This window comes from Antechinus flavipes, chromosome 4, assembly GCF_016432865.1.
Source record: "Antechinus flavipes isolate AdamAnt ecotype Samford, QLD, Australia chromosome 4, AdamAnt_v2, whole genome shotgun sequence".
Taxonomy (NCBI): Eukaryota; Metazoa; Chordata; class Mammalia; order Dasyuromorphia; family Dasyuridae; genus Antechinus; species Antechinus flavipes.
This window is the reverse complement of record NC_067401.1, coordinates 348,163,847-348,184,518: the sequence shown is the minus strand read 5'-3', so window position 1 is coordinate 348,184,518 and position 20,672 is coordinate 348,163,847. Positions and strand designations below refer to the sequence as shown.

General features: G+C 36.1%; 1 protein-coding gene across 1 annotated transcript in view; it reads right to left on the bottom strand.

The window, feature by feature from the left end:
• The window catches only part of SYNJ2 (synaptojanin 2), a 134,190-nt gene that overhangs the window by 31,056 nt on the left and 82,462 nt on the right, over nt 1-20,672 (bottom strand). Inside the window, exons 10-15 of the mRNA XM_051998026.1 lie at nt 18,768-18,917; nt 18,513-18,678; nt 10,314-10,505; nt 8,054-8,135; nt 6,540-6,680; nt 4,013-4,205 (exon numbers count right to left, since the gene is read on the bottom strand). Of these exons, the coding sequence (XP_051853986.1) occupies nt 4,013-4,205; nt 6,540-6,680; nt 8,054-8,135; nt 10,314-10,505; nt 18,513-18,678; nt 18,768-18,917 (924 nt within the window). The remainder of the gene's footprint in view (nt 1-4,012; nt 4,206-6,539; nt 6,681-8,053; nt 8,136-10,313; nt 10,506-18,512; nt 18,679-18,767; nt 18,918-20,672) is intronic.

Below are 20,672 nucleotides of genomic sequence, written 5' to 3'. Positions count from 1 at the left end.
TATGAAAAATCAAGCCATTCTCCAATTGATAAATGGTCAAAGGATATGAACAGACAATTTTCAGAGGATGAAATTGAAACTATTACCACTCACATGAAAGAATGTTCCAAATCACTATTGATCAGAGAAATGCAAATTAAGACAACTCTGAGATACCACTACACACCTGTCAGATTGGCTAAGATGACAGGAAAAAATAATGATGAATGTTGGAGGGGATGCGGGAAAATGGGGACACTGATGCATTGTTGGTGGAGTTGTGAACGAATCCAGCCATTCTGGAGAGCAATCTGGAATTATGCCCAAAAAGTTATCAAACTGTGCATACCCTTTGATCCAACAGTGTTTCTATTGGGCTTATACCCCAAAGAGATACTAAAAAAGGGAAAGGGACCTGTATGTGCCAAAATGTTTGTAGCAGCCCTGTTTGTAGTGGCTAGAAACTGGAAATTGAATGGATGCCCATCAATTGGAGAATGGCTGGGTAAATTGTGGTATATGAATGTTATGGAATATTATTGCTCTGTAAGGAATGGCCAGCAGGATGAATACAGAGAGGCTTGGAGAGACCTACATGGACTGATGCTGAGTGAAATGAGCAGAACCAGGAGATCATTATACACTTCGACAACGATATTGTATGAGGATGTATTCTGATGGAAGTGGATTTCTATGACAAAGAGACCTGAGTTTCAATGGATAAATGATGGACAGAAACAGCTACACCCAAAGAAGGAACACTGGGAAATGAATGTGAACTATTTACATTTTTGATTTTCTTCCCGAGTTATTTTTACCTTCTGAATCCAATTCTCCCTGTGCAACAGGAAAACTGTTCGGTTTTGCAAATATGTATTGTATCTAGGATATACTGCAACATATTTAACATATATAGGACTGCTTGCCATCTTGGGGGGGGGGAGTGGAGGGAGGGAGGGGAAAAAAACGAAACATAAGCGAGTGCAAGGGATAATGTTGTAAAAAAATTATCCTGGCATGGATCCTGTCAATACAAAGTTATTATTAAATAAAATAAAATTTAAAATTAAAATAAAATAAAATAAATAATAAATTAATCAGCACTTTTTAAAAAAAGTTCACCCTCACTAAAATTAAGAAAAAAATGTAAGTTAAACTCTGAAGTATTATTTTGTAGCCAGCAAATTAGCAAAAAATATAAAGACACAATGAAATTACACTCTGGCAGAGTTGTGGAGAAACAGACACAGTCATTCATTGATAGGAAAATCACAAACTTGATGAATTTTTTTGGAGAGTAATCATTGCAATATCAGCTCAAAGTTTTTAAAACAGCACTTATTTGTAAAAAAAAAAAAAAAAAAAAAAAAAATAGAAGCAACTTAAGTGATCAACAGTAAGGGAATGGCTAAACAAATTGCAAAGGAGGGACAGTTGGGTAGTGCAGTGAATAGAGCATTAAGCCTGAAGAACTGAATTCCTATCCAGCCCAAGATTATCTTCTAACTATGTGATCCTGGGCAAGTCACTTAACTTGCCTCAGTTTCCTCCTGTAAAATGGAGAAGAAAATGGCAAACCACTCCAGTATCTCTGCCAAAAAAAACCTGAAATGGGGTCACAAAGAATCGGACAGCATTGTAAAATAACTGAACAATAATGCTTCTTTCAATGTGGCTACCTGTCCTCAGTGGATGAAGCACTGAATTTGGAATTGGGATAATTGGAGTTCAAGTTCTGCTTAAGATAGATTTCCACTGTGATCTCCTTTACTTTAGTAATATATTTTACATTTTAAAATGATAGCTTAACCCAAGCACTTAGTATAACTTAGCAAAATGAAATTTATGGAAATTGTCACAAACTTCCTATTGATACCATCTAAGCATCTCACCATTACCTGCAGATACAGCATATTCCTCTATGAATATGCAGCTTCTCCACAGCAGGAAGTCAGACAGTCTGAGGGAGCTTAAACAATAATGGGTTAAGATCAATCTTTTATCTAAATATTTTGTCTAAAATTTTTTCACAGTGTCCTGACAAATTATACAATAGATGCTTATTAGATTGACCCTCTAGAATAGTGATTTCCAAACTGTAAATTGTAGAATTATTTTAAGCAGTTTCCAAGTCCAACTGGACACCAAGTAAGGTCATGAGGCTCTTTACTTTTGCCACTATAAATGTTCTCAATCCAAACAGCATATTAGCTGAACTAACAGTACTGCTATCTCATCCCTATCACCTAGCTCATTGCTATTCTCACCCAGCCCCCAACCCAAATAAAAATAAGCTGACAGTTTGTCCATATCACCTAAAAACAGCCATTTAAGGCTCTGTAGGTCGATTTTTCTATGATCCTCTATACCCTCTACCCAGAGGAATCCCAACCTTAATTTTGAAAAAAAAAAAAAAAATAGGTTAGCCAGAACAAATATGAACATGTGAGATATATGTATACATGTACATATATATGTGTGTGTGTGGTATATAAAATGTAACTGTTATATAACTATGTAGAAATAAATATATATAGTCTATGTGTATTCACACATACATAATACACACATTTATTCTGTTAAGAGGGACACATCAGTGGATTGAATTTGAGAGTGATGAAGATCTGAGTTCAAATTCTACATCAATCCTTTACTATGTGACTGAGCAAGTCATTTAACCTCTTAGCCTGTTTCCTCAGCTCTAAAATGGGGATAATTATAGCACTATTTCATAGGATTGTTGTGAGAATCAAATGAGTGAGATAAAATAAAGCAAATTGCAAACATTTAACGCACTACACAAATGTTAGTTATGGTAATATATGTGTGTGTGTATATATATTTATAGCAATTGTTATTAATGGCACATATATATACACACACACTAACTACACATAACTATAAATGTGAATATTCAATAACTATATTAATTATAAAGCAAAATCTTTTTTCTTTTAAAGAATGTTTTTAAAAGAATTTTTGAAAATCTGTCACTTTTGGGTTTCAGATGGGCCATTAAAAATTATTTTTCCCCCAAAAGCTCAGCAAGAAATAAAATCATACAATTATAAAAACAGAATGCAATGAAGAATTTAGAAGGCATAAATCACATGGCAATATCCTAAATTATTTTGTATTTTTCCTTATCTAATGCACCCAATACAACAAAAGTCATGACACAAAATAATGAAGAGAAATTTTAGCAGTGAAATTTTATATGCAACATACAACCCAGTTAGAATATAGACAAGGAAAATAAAGTCACTGTCAAAGGCTCAATATCAACATGACAAATTCATGAACAGACTTCAACTAAATTATTTGTTCATAAGAACCAAAAGAATGTGTAAATGGATAAGTGCAAAATCCAACCCCACTGGGAACAATCCAGGGTTTTTCTAATGGAAAGCAATAGTACAATTCCAATTTCTTTACTAAGGAAAACATCACACACACCCCCATATGGTCACTAGAGGGCAACATTGTGTATGTTATGGTCAGCTTCTCACAGTTGGCTTCCCATTAGGGAATTTTGTATGAGGAGCGAGGATTATTAAATATGAATCAGCTTTTATAATGCTTCCTATCTGATTTCCACAGGAATAGTAGCCATACTAATAAGGGCTGAGATGCATCATAATATGACATTTTGAATCTTGGTGTAATTGTGCTTTATTCTAATTAGACTCAAGAGTTCTTTGCTTTAGTTGCCCAAAATATCAGTGCAAACCATTGAAATATTTGGGAGTATTTCTTTCTATCCAGCATTTTATCTCTTGGGAAATAAAATAGAAATGATGCATTAGGAAATTTACAAAAGAACAGAGATATACAAAGGATGAACATATATAAAAGACAAATGTACTAAGATAAAAACTAAATTCAGTGGGCAGAAATGACTGCAAAGTCACATATATTGTATTCAACTCGCTTCCCTTCCACCACCACCATTATTACACTCCATCAGGCATCTCAAGATAGTTTCAAGGGTCTGCCCGCCAAATTCCAATTCCTTAGATGTGGACTTTCTTACCATGGGGAAACTGAGCTTCTGTGTAATCTCTTTATAGTCTTCATTCCTTTCTTTCACCTGTGACTGTCCAGCAGTCAAATGACTACAAATAAAACAGAAGCTAGTGCTGTGGAACTGAAATCGGATGCCAACAGCGCCTTTGTTCCCAGCTTTTCCTCCCATGCCAGTCTTCACTGTATCAATTGCTACATCCCTGGGATTCAAGAACAACAAGGAAAAAAAGTTGGTTTGATATCTCTATGTATAGAAAGATAAAACCCAAACCATCTACTTGGCACAGCCAATTTATTATAAAGGAGAACATTCAAAACTTCCCCTGTATCATTTTGCCAATCATATCTTCAGTAACCAAGAAATACTTTATTATACCCTTGTGAAGACATTCCACTTGTATTATCCCATTATAAAGAAATGTTCTTTAGCCTGATGACTGGTTACTATATGGCAGTGAGAAGGTACAATAGGATTTCAGATATCTTTATGTAAGGCTCACTTTTAACCCTATGTCACAAAAGGTATTTCATAAAACTGAGGAAGCTAAAGATTCATGTACTCTTGCTTTGTATCTGCTTTTTATTGTTTGATACCACTTTATTCCACTCCCAGAAAAAAATATGAATTCATATTTCTGGGAGCATTCAATCTGAATGACATTATTGTGACCCAGAGGTTGCCATGAGTATAAAATATTCAGGAGTGAACATCCAAAAATATGGCATATTTGCAGAACACAGGAAAATGATGCTACTTGCAAACATCTCCAGAGATGGTTTCAAACCAACCTTTGTTGAATGAGGATTCTTATTCTCAGTTATCTGAGCATGAGATAGAGTGGGCAAATCCATGCCATTTCAAATATATTTTTTAATACTTTTAAAAAATCTTTTAACTTTTTAATGGAAAAAGCCATTGACTAAAAGAGCTGGTATAGCAAAAATTTAAATATCTGTTCCTTCATAATCATTATTCAGATCATAACTTGACAATGGTACCTGAGGGAAGAGGTGTGCTTACCTCAACAAACCTGAGGCCAAAGGTACTATTAATTCACTGAGGGCACTGGTATTAGTAATCTTTGCCTTGTTTTTAAAATGCACAGGATTCACCAAGATCCTTTGCTTTCAGTTGAGAACACTAAATCAACCAACTTGGTTATATTAAAAATTAATGTCATCCACAGGATACCCAGGGTTAAAGGAAAACATTAAAAGTTTAATCTTTGCAATCCTTATTATGGAAAAGGATTAGAATGATTGGAAAGCAGGCTGTGGATGTTCAGAAATAGGTGTGCTGTTTAAATGTTGCTATGGTTTGTGTCCTTAGGGTCCCCTAGGATGCTGGCTGAGGTGTTCAACAAGGGACAAATATATTTAATTAGGGAGGAAAAATCCTTAGTTTCGATGCTGTGGGGCCATAAATCCCATTAACCAGGAAAAACTGGAGTAGATGTGAAATGATGTGCTTGGGGCTAAGACTCAATCAAAAATTAGACAGATATCTTTAATGAACTCAAGGATAGGTTCATATAATATAAAAGAACAATGAATACTTCCATTTGGAATAATTTAGCAAGCATTTATTAAGCAAACCTATTATGTTTTGGCACTTGGGCTGCCAAAATAAAAGATAAAAATCCCTATTCTGGAAGAGGTTATTGTCTATGGAGGTCAGGGAAGTGGCAGAGTCTTCTAGGAAGAAAAACTTTCTAAAATTTCTATTTTCAGAAATTTAGAAGATTTTCACTTTTAGGAAATAACAATAAATGACAATTTTAGAAGCTTTTCAACTGCAAAACATACTTTGGAATCTTTTAAAGAGAGATGAAAGAATTGACATTTTTGCTTAGATACTCAACTTTCTTGGTCACAAAGTTTACATTAAAAAAAATCACTAAGATTTCCTTTCTTTTGTCAAAATTAGTGTTATGATTTTAAATATTAATGACAATTTGCTAATATTCATTCCAAATCCAAAGTCAGCTGCCTGGAAAAGAGAAGTCTCATTCTCCCACCTAGCATCACACAATTTAATCTTTTAGTTAGGGGGCTTATATAAGTCCATATTAAAAAAAAAAAAAAACAGTTAATCTGGGTGAAAGCTATACGATGGGGAAAACCATCATCAAAAAAAGCAAAGCTTCTTAAACTGTGGGTAGAGGTCACGTAACTGAATGTGGGAGATGATGTGAAAAATTTGGCAACAGTAAAACCTTTTTGAACATAATGACCAAAAATTAATTCAAAACCAAACTGTGACAAATTCAAAGTGTTTCTGGCAGCACTTGCCCATGTTGCACTGCTTGACTTCTGAATGGTTCCAAATACAAAACATGCATACTTCTTACTGCGCATGAACAAACATTGCCAGAAATCTGAGACAGGATTGCATAAAAATTTTTTGGTTGAAAAAAGGTCATGAGTGGAAAAAGTTGAAATCCTGAAATAGAATATAAATATTTGTAGCTAACTCCTGGCTCCCAAATAAAAAAGAAAAAAACCAACTCTGTAAGTAAATCCAATTTTCTTACCTGATAAATGGAACATGGTAAGGGCGTACAAAGATATAAAGGCAGACGCCTACAAGCTGAGCAGAAGTCAACAGAATGTACCTATGAGACCTTGAGATAGCCTTCTGAAGTTGCTCTCCCCACATTTTTCTATTGGTAGTGCTAGAAGAAAATAAAATACAAAAGAATGCTCACATCAGTCATTTGGCTGGAAGACTGTTTTTATTCTTCCAGTTCTCAAAACACCATCTCTTTCTTTCACCATTGAATTCATGCTGTTTCATCCTAAATTATGTAAGGACAAGATTCATCTCCCCATTTAGTCAAGTTCTTTGAGGGCAAGAAATGGTGATTAAAAAATAAACCATCACAATGTTTTATTGAGCATTTAGAGCTCTTGATAACCTGGACCCTTTCTACCTTTCCTACCATAACACTTTACATCTTCTCATGCATTCCATTATCCAGATTCCGTGCTATTCCTTGATTCATAAGCCTCCACTTCCCATTTCCTGCTCATCTCAACCACTTACCATCCCTCTTTTCCATCACATCCTACTTTCTTGAGGAAGCCTTTCTTGATTCCCTCTCCAAGCACTGGCTTTCTGCCTAAGATTCTATTCTAGCTACTCTCAGAATTTACTGCGGTAACTTAGTCACTTATATGCTCTCTCCCTCACCAGAATGAAATATTCGCAATACTTAGTACAGCTCCTGGCTCACAGAAAATAATTAAGTCTTGTTGTGTGACTATTGTCTTTAGTTTTTATATTATGTTTCTCCCCCTAAACATACCCTTCCCTCCCCTACTCAGAAAACTGTCATATTTATTTATCCCTCTATCCCATCCTATCCTGACCACCATATTGGGTATGATAACTTGCAGAAAGCAAATGGGGATGGGGGGTTTCAATAAATATCTGCTGAACAAAAGAACTAAATAAATATTCTGATATTAAACATGACCACTAAAGTAAGATAAGGATTCAGATTATATGGCTCTCTGATATCTTCTAGAATTCCTAGGAAAAAAATCTGTCCACTATTTTTGCCTTAAAGTAAATTTATAAGGGGCCACTTTTCCACTTTGGGTATCTGAATATTAAAGTGGATTCTAAGTCAATATGTGTTATGTGCAATATGACTGTTTAACACATACAGTGTTTCTCTCATCATTATCATTCTTCTCTTCCTCTTCCTCCTCATCTCTCTGGGGGAAATTATTTTGGTTTTGGGGAAGCTTAACTAGGTATATCCTATCAGTTCAGAATCAGGGTCCCTTCAGAATATATTAAATAGGTTCCTAAGAAATTCTAATGAATAACTTAAGAGGATATGACTGAAACAGCATGCTTTAAGCACTAAAATTAACTTAAATATGAAGTTATGTTGGTTGCATTAAAGCTTAATGTTAATATTTAGATAACTTTTTAAAATATCCTAACACATTGATCATAGTCTGTTGTCTTCAGATCTCTTTTATGTGATTCACATTATAATCCCACTCACCCGATCCATAGTACTTTCTTACTTACCTAGCATTGACAATATTTCCTGCACTCAATTCTACCATCTCTTCAAATCCTACTGCAAATATGTCAGCTGGGCTACTGTCATCTGGGAAGTAGAAATCGAGGGAGAAAGACATGAAAGAAAAAAGTTCAGGTTCTGTGAACCCCAAATTATTTAGAATTGCAGGGTGTCAACACTGGAAGAAATAATAACATCTTTAAAGTGCTTAGTGTATTCTCAGTCACTGTGTCAAGTGCTTTACAATTACTATTTCCTTTGAGCCTCCCAACCACCCTGGAAAAAAGGTACTATTATTATGAAAAAAATATATATATATATATCAAAAGCATTATTAAAAAAATTAAGAACAAAACACATAAAGGAAGTCAATTACATTGAAATATCATTATAAAGATAAAAAATTCATAAACCTCAGTTTTATGAGAGGAGAAAGGAAGGGAGAAGTGGACGGGAGAGAGAAGGTGAGGGGGGAGGAAGAATAGTGAGATCTGGGGATTCCATGAATTTAATTATCCATCCTATCCTTGTTCTCCAAAGCCAAAAACAATTGAGAGGCAATTACAGCAATTCAATGAACTTCATCCAGCTAGGGCATGTCATTCCAACATCAGGTGGCTGGCCCCCAATATATTAGTAAAAAACATACCTCCCTCTATTCTAGCCCTTCCCATTTCACTCCCAATGAGTAAGGGAGACCTCTGCTAGAGGGACCTCACTCATCTCCAACTGTACTTTTTTTTTAATGCTTACTCATCCAACAGGTCAGCCATGAAGTTAACTGGCTTAAAATTTCCACTTCTTAACAGAGTAACTTGGCAGGACTAACCAACATTTCTTTCATTTTCTTAAACCAAGGCTTCAGAAGGAAAACTGGAGAGCTTTTCTCATTGCAAACTGATTTCAATTCCATAAAAGGCAATACTTTTAGTATAACCTTTGAGAAGAGTAAAGAGAGTCTATTTCATTGTATTTGGGAGTTTGTCAGTGAAAATCTAATTAGTTTCATAGACTTGATATACTTAAAATCTCATAGGTTTTCCAATGCATTCAAAATTAATAACTGGTGTACTATTTACTCCTACAGAAACTCCCATTTAGTTATAGTAAGTAACTTCAACTCCTTATGAATTTCAAGCTCAAACTGTCTTCCTATGCATGCAAGAGACAGTGGGGAGAGAGCAAGAAAGACACACAGAGAAAGAAACAGGTCTACGATGTGTATGTATAAAAGTTCAAGAATGGGGCTTGTAATGCAGCCTTGAAAGTCTGCCAAGGAAGCATCTGTCTATAATGTAAATAATCACAAGGCAAGTATGTTAGTGGGATCCACAAAAATACAGCAGTGCAATATTGCTAACCTTTTCTAGAACTATAAAGGCACTGAAAATGGACCCAACTCATGAGGAAGGTGTGAAGGGAATTGGGAGAAGGGGGAGAAATGCATTCCTCCAACCCTAAAAGGGTTCTGAGATCATGGACTGGCATGTCAAGGCACTGAGTCATAGGTTTAGAGCCGTTAGAGATCATCTGCTCTGGAGATTTTTAACCTGAGATTTGTGAATTTTTTGTTTTTTGATAATTGTATTTCAGTGAAATTGATTTCCTTTATGTATTTCATTTTATGCATTTAAAAACATTATTTTGGGAAGAGTTCCCTCCCCAGGCTTTGACAGACTACCAAAGGCAAGTCCATGACCCCATGAAGGCCAAAGCCCTGGATGTGGTTTTACTCCTCATTTTACAGAGGAGGAAACTGAGGCCCAGAAAGGTTATATGATTTGTCCAAGATGAAGTAAATAGAAAGTGGCAAGACTGAGACCTGAGTCTGGATTCCCTGACTCCAAATTTAATATTCTTTCCACAGGCATGAACATCCAAAAAGACAAATTATGTATCAATTTAGAATTATTTTAATCTTGGAGGAATGCAACTGCTTAACTAGCAACATTCATTTTAGCAAAAACCTGGTTAATTTACTTTGCTAGAAAAATTCCAACCATAACTTAATTTCTAGAGAGAGCGATATTTACTGTTTGTCCATTATAGCAGAAAAGAGTTTAAAGTTTAAAAAAAAAAAAAAAAGAAGGGGAAGTGGGAGAGAAATTTAAGATGGTTTTTAACAGGGTTTTTAAAACATTCTGAATAGTCAAAATTCCAAATACCAAATTCTAATCAGTAATTTCTTAAAAAAAGTCAGACCTGGGAACTATGTTGGCAGAATTAAGGAAACTTAAACATGGCAGGTCAGCTTTCTGTTCTTACCTTGAAATTCAGTAGCCCCTGAAAGTTTGGGAGAATCCAGCAGCCAGTCAGTTAATTCTCCAGTGCCCAGAAGATTACTTCTGAATTGTTTTCCTCCATTTACATTCCAGGTTCCCATGGCAATCCGAATTCGTTTGAAATTGGTGAATTCTGACTGCCGTTCTGACATGGCTTTTAAGATCCTTGGAGTCACTATGAAGAATATGTAGGGAAAGAATGTTCTGGTACAATTTGAAACTCACAAGACATAAAAGGGAAATCAAGTCATCATAGTATCAGCCTGAATCAAATTTGTAAAAATGATGGGAAAGAAAGCAACTTAAAATCACTTTTAAAAAATCTCTAAATCCAATTACCAAGTGTCTACCACAAAAGGATTAAAGAAAAGACCCATATATACCAAAATATTTAGAGAAGCAAAGAAATGGAACCAAAATTGGCATAGGCCAAATGGGGAGAGATGGACATATTATGTATGTGAATGTAATGGACAATTACTGAGCCATAAGAAATGACAAATCCTGGAAGGACTTGAAGGGGCCATAGACAAATATGGCAATTTCACCATAGGCTCTAAAAAGTCTCTGTATAATGGAAGTTCTCAGTTCTATAGACAATCTTCTGATTCTTTGTATAGTGAGACATTTATATTTATTGAGGTTTGCTTACACAAAAGAATTTTTTGAAAAACAATAGGCAAAGTATCTTGAAAAGTACAGACTACTACATAGCAATGGTACCATTAAGAATTTTCTCTAATGTCACAGAAACTCAGAACTAGAATATGATTCCACCCAGCAAAATCACCAGGACTCAATGAAAGTGGAGTGTGTGTATATATGCACTCTTCCAGGAAATCTTCTCCCTAGAGATTACCTAATCTAAAAAACAAACAAAAAACCTGTGTTCTTTTTTAAAATGATTTTATTATAATCAGATTTTAATGATCCACTTTTTATTAACATTCACTGTACTGGATAAAATGCTAGAATCTGCCTCAGACATTTACTAGTTATGTAAATCTAACTATTCTGTGGCTCAGTTTCCTCATCTATAAAAAAGGAATAATAACAAACACCTTACAGAGCTGTTATAAGAATTAAAGAAATTAATATGGGGCAGCTAGGTGGTGCAGTGGATAGAGCATCAGCCCTGAAGTCAGGAGGACCTGAGTTCAAATCTGACCTCAGACACTTCCCACTTCCTAGCTGTGTGACCCTGGGCAAGTCACTTAACTCCAATTGCCTCAGCAAAAAATAAATAAATAAATAAAGAATTAAAGGTGATAATATGTGCAAAGACCTTACTAATCTTAAAGTACTATGTAAATGGTATAGCTATAATAATCTTTTTTAAATCAGACTAGGGATTTAATGGATATGGGGCAGCTCCCCCATTGAAAAAAAGTTCTCTATACCCATGCAGGTCAGTACATTTTCTGCAACTCAAACTCAAGAGAGTTCCCTAGGCCACAGAGAAGTTCATTGATTTGTCCAGAGTAACAAGATTAGTTAACAGAAAAGAGACGTCAACCCTGATCCTTGCAAAGTTAGCCTGTTTGTCTGTTCCACATTGGCCCTGAGAGGAGGCAAGCATTGGAGGATAAAGCCATCCCCTTGCATTTATGTGCTTCAAATGCCAAAATTCTTATATATGAAGAGAACTTTTTTTTTTTTGGCTGAGGCAATTGGGGTTAAGTGACTTGCCCAGGGTCACACAACCAGGAAGTGTTATATCTGAGATTAGATTTGGATCAAATTTGAACTCAGGTCCTCCTGGTTTCAGGACTGGTGCTCTATTCATTGTGCCACCTAGCTGCCCTGAAGAGAACATATTCTTAACGGGTTAGAGAGAATTCAGTGAATTAGCCTTCAGGAATTTTGGGGTTTTTTTCTCCTAATTGTGCCATATATTTAAGGGTTACAGAATCTGTTAAGGTGGAAATCATTTACATTTGTGACTAAGCATTTGAGAATTCTCCAGTGGGAAGCTCTTTTCCAATTATGAAAAGATATATTTCACTAGAAGCCCAATGATGGAGCTCACTAACCACCTCCAGATAGAGAGGTGATGAATTCCAGATGCAGAATGAGACCCAGCCAATGTGGACATTTGTTTTGTTTAACTATTCAGATTTATTACCAGGGCTTTTTTTTTTTTTCCTTTCTCTTTTTCCCCCTCAGTGTGGGAGGAGAAGTAGGAAAATAATAAATTAAAAGTTTTTTTTTTTTTTTTTGAAAAACAATCTAATGATAGAATATCCATACAGCTAACAACTGAGTCTTTAGGTGACTGCCGCTTCCTATCCCAATGGTAGCTATTAAAAACAGGCAAAAGACGGCGAGAAGGACCAAGAAGAGCACTGTTTCTTTGCTGAAAACACTTTCTGCCCTGGTTTTCTTTTATTTTTCATTTCCCTTAGGATGCAGTGATTGAACTTTCTTGAAAAACCTAAATGATTTTCATCTTCTAGTCTAAGCCAAAGCAAAAGAAATCTAGAGTCAGTCCTATATCTAATTTTTAAATTTGGCTTCTCTTTTTGCATCGATCAACAATTATATTGCATGCACCAGCTTGTGGGAGGGTGAGGGGGGATAAACAAACAGAAAGAGCAGCTCTTTGGGACCACTGGGAATGAGATCCCAGCAGTCTCTACCCATTGGATGGCTTCTCTGAGAACCTCTATTTGGGGAAAATGACTAGTCCTGCCATCCCTTCATTTCTCAATAGGTTGGGCTCCAGACTTCTCCATCATCCTGACCTGACTAGTCACTTCTGCCCCTTAATCCCTACCTTTTCAGTTTCCTTTTTTAATGTTAACTTTCTGTTTTGAGGGCAACCATTTCTTTTAGTTTGTATTCATATCTCCATTGCCTAGCACATACTAGGTGTTTAATAAATGCGCTCTGATCAACAATGAGACTCTTGAGAGCTTCTCTGCCTTGTCTAAGAAAGGTTTTCCATGGGCTGAACTTTTTAAAAAAATAAAGTGGTTTCAAATACCTCCTAACTTTGCAGTCATTCCCTCAAAGTCTCCATCCCAATTCTTTGTACATTCACTTTTACCATTCCTTCATATGATCACAGCTGTCATGCACTCTGTTCTTTGTTTGTCTAGTTCTACCATTTCCCTTATATTGTGAATTCCTTGGGAAAAGAAAAGGCTATTTTTTACCTTTCTTTGTATATCCAGTGCTTAGCCCAGTGCCAGATGTATAGTAGGCACTTAATAAATGCTAGTCGACCGACTCTTCTGTGGGTTGGTAACAGAGTCTTCATTTGATCACTCACTTTCACAGTCTTGGGGCTTTTTCCAATAAGACCATATTGCTTTACCTTTTTTTGTGGAGGAGGCATGGGAGGCTATCTGTGATTTCATTAGTACAGGGAATTCTTGATGAAGAAATTTCCTCCATGAATCCAGATCCTTACCAGTTCAGTAACTTCTAATTCTAAGAGTTGCCTGGGATACAGAGAAATTAAGTGACTTGATTGTCTTATTTTCCTCATTTGTAAAATGAACTGGAGAAGGAAGTGATAAAGCAATTGCTCCAGTATCTTTGTGAAGAAAACCCCCAAGACCTGAATGAAACGACTGGACAACAACAAAAACCAAGCTCAAAGAGCTCAAAGAGACAGGACTTGAATAATCCAGGACTTCCTGATTATCATACAATATTGCCTCTCCTGTCTAAACTGCATAACAGTATCATGGCATTAACACTAACACAATTTATTTAACTTATTGTTGGGCATTTTGGCTTCTTCTAGGCAACTGAAAATATCTAATGCTGCTACAAAATTTTTTTTAAAAAGAGAGCTTTTTTATTATTGTTATCAGCATTTTCAAGGTATGTTTCCAAAAATGAATTAAAGCATTCTTTTTCTAATTTGTAATGCTTGTGATGTACTATTATTTCAACATTTTAGCCAACATGTTTGTGATTATCTCACAAGATAGAGCTTGAGAGCCAGTGTTGTATGATAGAAAGATCATTGTATTATATGAAGACTTGGAGTTGTAGTCCCAAACCTCCAAACTGCCTATCTCTGAGTGTCAGAACCATCTCTACTATCTCCATTTTATTCCATATACATCGCATTTGTATATATGTGTTTGTTTTCATGTTTTCTTCCCTATTAAATTCTCTCCATAAAGAAAGGGATTACCTTTTAGCTTTCTCTGTATTCCCAGTGCTCACTTAGTACAGTGTCTGGCACACAGTAGGTATTTAATAAATTTTTATTGACTTTTTACTTCCTTATTAGAACATAAGCTCTGTGTATACTGAGCATGAAATACAATGCTTGTTAATAAGTGCCTAATTAATAAATGTTTGTTGACTTGATGTTCGATAGTGTTAGACTCACCCCTTCTGGGGTTTTCTTGGCAAAGATAATGGAATTTTTTGCCATTGCCTTCTCCAGCTTACTTGATAAGGAAACTGAGCAAACAAGGTCACGTGATTCACCCAAAGTCACACATTTAGTAAATGTTTGAGGATAGAGCTGGACTCAGGAAAATGAATCTTCCCAACTCCAGACCCACTCTCTATCCAGTGTCACCTAATTGATCTTCCTAACTGACAGATCTATAAAATAAAGGAGCTGTTAGTGACTAGATGGTTAATTAAAGTGTTAGCTAGTTACTAGATGATTTCTGAGAACTTTTCAGCTTTCAAAAATTTTTTGTTCCTAAGATTTTCTTCAATAGAATGGAAAGAGCCAAAATGCATTTGTACTATTTATTCCATTTGTGAAAAATAAAACTGAGTTTTTCCCTATCCAAGAAGATCTATCTATTCATAGGAAATCATGAACCAGTTGGGAATTCATAAATTAAGTACATGGTGTTGAAAGCATGACACCAAATAATAGATGAATGCAACATAGCAGGGAAAGCCTGCATCTTGGCCTTTACCACCAGATCCAAAAGAGGATGAGGCTGCTGGAAAAGAGCTAAAGTGACAAATCTTTAGTTAACCAAAAGGAAGAACATAGAAATATAGCCAGCAAGTCACGTTTTGGAAGCAACATAAATTTCAAAGTCTCACCAAAAGAAAGTCTCCCTTTAATTTTTTTTTCTCTGATCCATATCCTACATATCTTAAAAGAGCAACTTCTTTGGACAACAATACTTCCTTTCTTTTATGACTGAGTTACAATCTAGAAACGAAATTATTTCTATTTTGTTAGTAAACAAACCTCAATGAACATGCAATTACTTAAGAGATGATTTCAAAACTTCTTGCACTGCACTGGGATTGTGCCCAGTGTAAAAATCAAATATCACCTTGGCTACTGAAAGCAAAGTAAGAATATACTAGGAAATGAGATTAGGTGGAGGAGGGAGGAAAGAAAGAAGAATGATTAAATTACATTTTTCTCAGGCACAGAAAAATTAGGGGAGAGGGGATGGACCTGTGATTTCATTTGTAGAGGGACTCCTCTACAAACTTCAAATGATATTTATTAAAGTTGTTTGCTCTTGCCATAGAAGAAAGGGAATGGTGTCACAGTGGAATGATAAATGGATTTGGGGTCAAGAAGATGGGGTTCTAATCTGTGTTTCTTCAACTATGAAATAATATGTAGAGGGCTTTAGTCATCTATTCAAATCTATAGCTATCCTTTTGCAGATCAAAAGACCTTGTCATTTATCCTGATATAACATTCTCCAAAGAAGAGGTGACAAACCTGTCCTGATTGGTGAATGTATCACGTGCTCCATTATATGCATTATATATTATGTCTTGAGAGTAAGGACTGTTACGTTACTCTTGTATCCTGAGCACTTAGCACAGCACTTTGTACACATTAAGAACTAAATAAGTGCTCATTCATTTATTCAATATCTTTCTAGCTCCAGTTATGCTTCATCTTCCGCTGCAGGTCACCTTTTTGTTATTTCCTCAATTCTTTCCCCAGATATCAATCCCTAAATCTGCTTTTCAGCTCTGGAACAGAAGTCAAATCAGTATTGCCACAACTACTGAAAAAGACCTGCTAATCAACTCTTCTACTCACCATCCCCACAACCTCCCAACCTTCCTAGGTCATATTCTCCTAAAGTGTGGTCTCGTCCTGCTTTTGTCCTTACATCCCTGGGCTTAGCACAGTGCCTGGCTCACGGCAGGTCCTTAATAAGTATTTCTGATTGATAATTGTTGAATTACAAGAGGTATGATCAAAGTTATGTAGGGTTAACTAGAAGTGGCCTAGTTCTGTAAGAAGCATTAAAGACAATGGAGAGACAGTCCTCATTGTGCTCCTGTACTTCCAGAATATGAATAACCAAAAAAAGACATAAATACAGACAGATCCTATTAGATATTCTAGTTCCTACAATATAACAAAGGATCCAAACTAAGAGAGGATCAATAAAGGGGATTCTCAAAGTAGCTGAATGGGTCAGGAAGTAACTATCCTCGTTAGAGGAAACCAGGATTTTAGAGGTTTAGTCACAACCTTTTACTTATTTTGGGAAAAGCAGCACAACATAACAGAGATTCTGGGTAACTAGGTAGGGTTGGCAGAAAAAGCCTGAAGAACATATAAGATTATAATATTCCTGAGGTAAGCAGGGAAGGGCACTGATGGAGATCAGCTCCGCCTTACAGTCCCCACCCCTGTGGAGGTCTTGGGTAATCCCATCTTAATGTATCCAATCAGAAAGCCAAGTTATGATATCAAACCTCTGAGGTTAAATTTCCCCCATAAATCTGTTCATAGTCTGTGCCATCTTTGCTGAATCCCTTTTGGGTTAGCCTGCCACAATGTTCTGCCTTATGATGTCTATCTCTTCACTCCATCCGTCCCCCATACTTCATGGTGTCTTTCTCCTTGTTTTAGTTAACTCTTTTAAGATGATAAATTGCTCTATAGATTTAGCCTGCTAATCAGTCGTGCACTTACATCACATGATGTATTCTCTTTCTTCTAGTTAATTGTGAATTCCACTAAAAAATTTATCTTTTTCCTTGTTAATTGTTAAAAACCCCTTTTCCTTGCTAACTATATGCTCTCCTGATACTATTTCATATTTACCACTCCTGATGCTTTTTTTACTGCTTCATTTTGTCTATAACCTCTTCTCATAAATATATGTACCTTTTGGCAAAGGGAAAAGCCCTTGTGAGTTCTTCACATGTGAACTGCCAATAGCCTCAATATGTGGTGTGCCTATATCAATCTCTATTGCTTTCCTAAATCTCATCAACAGATACCAAGGCTGACTTTAGAGTCAAGAAAATTTGGGTTCAAATTCTGCCTCTGAAACAAAATGGCAAAGTTTGCATTTAGCTAAGTGAATAAACTCTAGTTGCCCCGGACAATCTTGTAAGTAAGCTGCAAAACACTTGGTGGAGCCTGAATACAGATCAAAGCATTTTTCTTTCACTTTATTTTTCTTCGGTTTTTATTTTGGTTAGTCTGTTTTCTTTTACAACATGACTAATATGGAAATGTTTTGCATGACTACACATGTGTAACCTACATCAAACTGCTTGCCTTCTTTATGAGGAGGATGGGAAGGGAGGAAGAGCATTTGAAACTCAAAATTTTTTAAATGTTGAAAATTATTTTTGCATGTAATTGGGGAAAAATAAAATACTAAATTTTAAAAAGACAGTGAACTATAGAGAGTTGTTAAGCATGAATAATAGTAGTTGTTGGGTTTTTTTTTTTTTTTATTTTTTCCATTTAATCATTCATTATTCTAGGAATTTTTCCTACTAGAAGTTCCCTATAGAGATCACTGTCTGGACCAAAAACAACCCTCAAACTCTAGTATATTATCTGGACATTTACTAAAGTCATTGTTGCAATCCTGGGTCTAGCTTACTATTCTTCCTAATTCCTAAAGCTGATTAGCAGACCCTCTTAAACCAGGTTGCTCAAGTGGTCTGGATCCAGGGTTTTTAAGCCTCAAAAGCCAATGGTTCAAAATTGAGCCTAAGTTAACCCTTACCAACCATTTTATTTAGTCACCAGTAAGTGACAGAGTGTACCAATGAGAGTAGGGATGCTAATGCACCAATCCACTGGCGTCGCTGGAACAAGAATTCAAAATAAAATACCTTGGGTCACCATCTCCCCATATAAATGTAAATAAATACACACACACACACGTGTGTGTGTGTGTGTGTGTGTGTGTGTGTGTGTGTGTGTACATGTATAGGAAGGCAGGTGACTAGTTACCTAAAAGTGCTGTGCTGTCCATAAGCATCCTCCCTTTCTCAGCATACTCATCCTTGTAGACATCACCAACCAGCAGCAGTTTGATGGCTTCTTGCTTTACCCCATCAAAGAAATTGGACTGAATGGTTCTAGACACAGACCGAGCCCCATCCTTGAGTTTCCCGACCTGCAACGAACAAGGGCTCTGAGCAGGTCCGCCTTCCCAGGAGGCCCTCATCAAAGCGTGGCCCTGCTGAGTCCCAGACCCCTTCTCACCTTGGCCTTTCCTTCCAAGGCCCGGCTGCCTGTAAAGACTTTGCTCAGGTTGTGACCATTAAGAGACCACATGGCTTTGTATGACTCCACAAAGCGCTCAGTGACAGGCTTTGAATTCAGTCCCAGACTCTCCAGTTGTAAGAGAAGAACCTGAGAGAGACAGGAATAAAAGAGACTTGGTTTCAAGTCAATTCAACAAAATTAAGTGCCTCTTACATACAAAACATTGATTAAGATGCTAGGAGATACACAAAATAGGCAAAAAATGGTCCCTTCATAATGGGGCTTTCAATTTAGTTAATGTATGGATAGAGATGTGGTATGGATAGATATAGATATAAATATAGAGATATGTAGATAATTATATAGGTATAGATAGATATATAGACACGTAAATATAAATAGATATAGAGAGATATAGTTATCTACATCTATATCTACAATATGGGAAGGAAGAATAAAAGAGATTCAGGAAGTAGAATCAAAAGAGATTATATGTTAAATAAGGTCTGAGAAAAAAAATTATTATTTACAGGAGGGATCAGAGAAACTTCATAGAGAGGGTAGCACGAGTTAAACTTTAAAGGACAGGTAGTTAGGTGGTACAGTGGAAAAATGTCGGGCCTGAAGTCAAGAATTCTTGAGTTCCAATCTACCCACAGACACTTACCAGCTGAGTGACCCTAGATAAGTCACTTTACCCAGTTTCCTCACCTATAAAAAGAGCTGGAGAAAGAAATGGCAAACTATTGCAGTGTCTTTGCCAAGAAAAACCAAAAGGGGTCACAGAGAGTAGCTGAAATGACTCAACAACAACAAGGAATTCAAGAGCTGAGAAAGATTAGGATTAGGCAACAAAGGCGTGCAGGCAGGCAAGCATAAAGTGCATTTGGGAGACAGAAGGGTTGAGTCTGGTTAGAACACAAAGAACAAGGAAGGAAGTAGCATGAGACAAGGCTGGAAAGGCAGGGTGGTGCCAAACTGGGGAGGCTCTTAAAAATCAGGTGATTTTGAAATTGATTTGACAGATAATAGGAAACCCTGATGATTCTGCACAAAAATCTGACAATACCCAGACTATCCTTGGAGAAGGTAAGATTGGCAATGATATGATGGAAAGATAGGGTTTACAGGGTTGTTGGGGGGTGAGGGGAGCATCAGAAATTGAAAAAAGCAGAAAATGTGAAAAAGGAAGGAGAATGGATAGGATTTAGATAAATAAGGCAGGTAAGGAAAAGAAAGGTAATAATAAAATTTTAAAACATGGAGGATTAGAGTAAATGGCAGTGCCAATAAACAGAAAGTTTAGTCAAAAAGGCAAATGGGTTCGGAAGGAAAATAACAAGCTCCTCTTAAAAAATTTGACCACGATCTCATTTACATAAGTAAAATGAAATGGTAGAAGATTGCATTTTCTGGTTCCAATCTATATGGTCAGTTTAGGCAGACATATTTCCTCAGCTTAAAGAACTTAGCAAAATAATGTTTCTCAAGACCATTTGAAAAGTGACTGCAAGTGAGAGGTACCAAACTCAAAGTGTATAATAAGACATACATTTCCAGATAATCAATGTGGGGATTTGTTTTCTTTGACCATACATGTGTTATACTATATCTGTTTTGTTTTTTCTTTTTCCTCATCTGGGAGTGGGGAGTTGGACAAGATAGCCCCCTCTTCCAAAAAAAGATAAAAAAAAAAAGATCAGTGAAAAACTTTTTTAATAAACAGATGTGAAAAAAGAGAAAAAAATCATGGATGAGCAGGGTAAGCTTTGAAAGTTACATGTTGAATTTAGTATATATTTTAAAACAAAAGCTACTTGGATATAATAAAGAATAACTTACAAAATTCTCTTTTGTGTTTTACTAATTTCATGGGAATTCCCATTTTATTAGGTTTGTTCA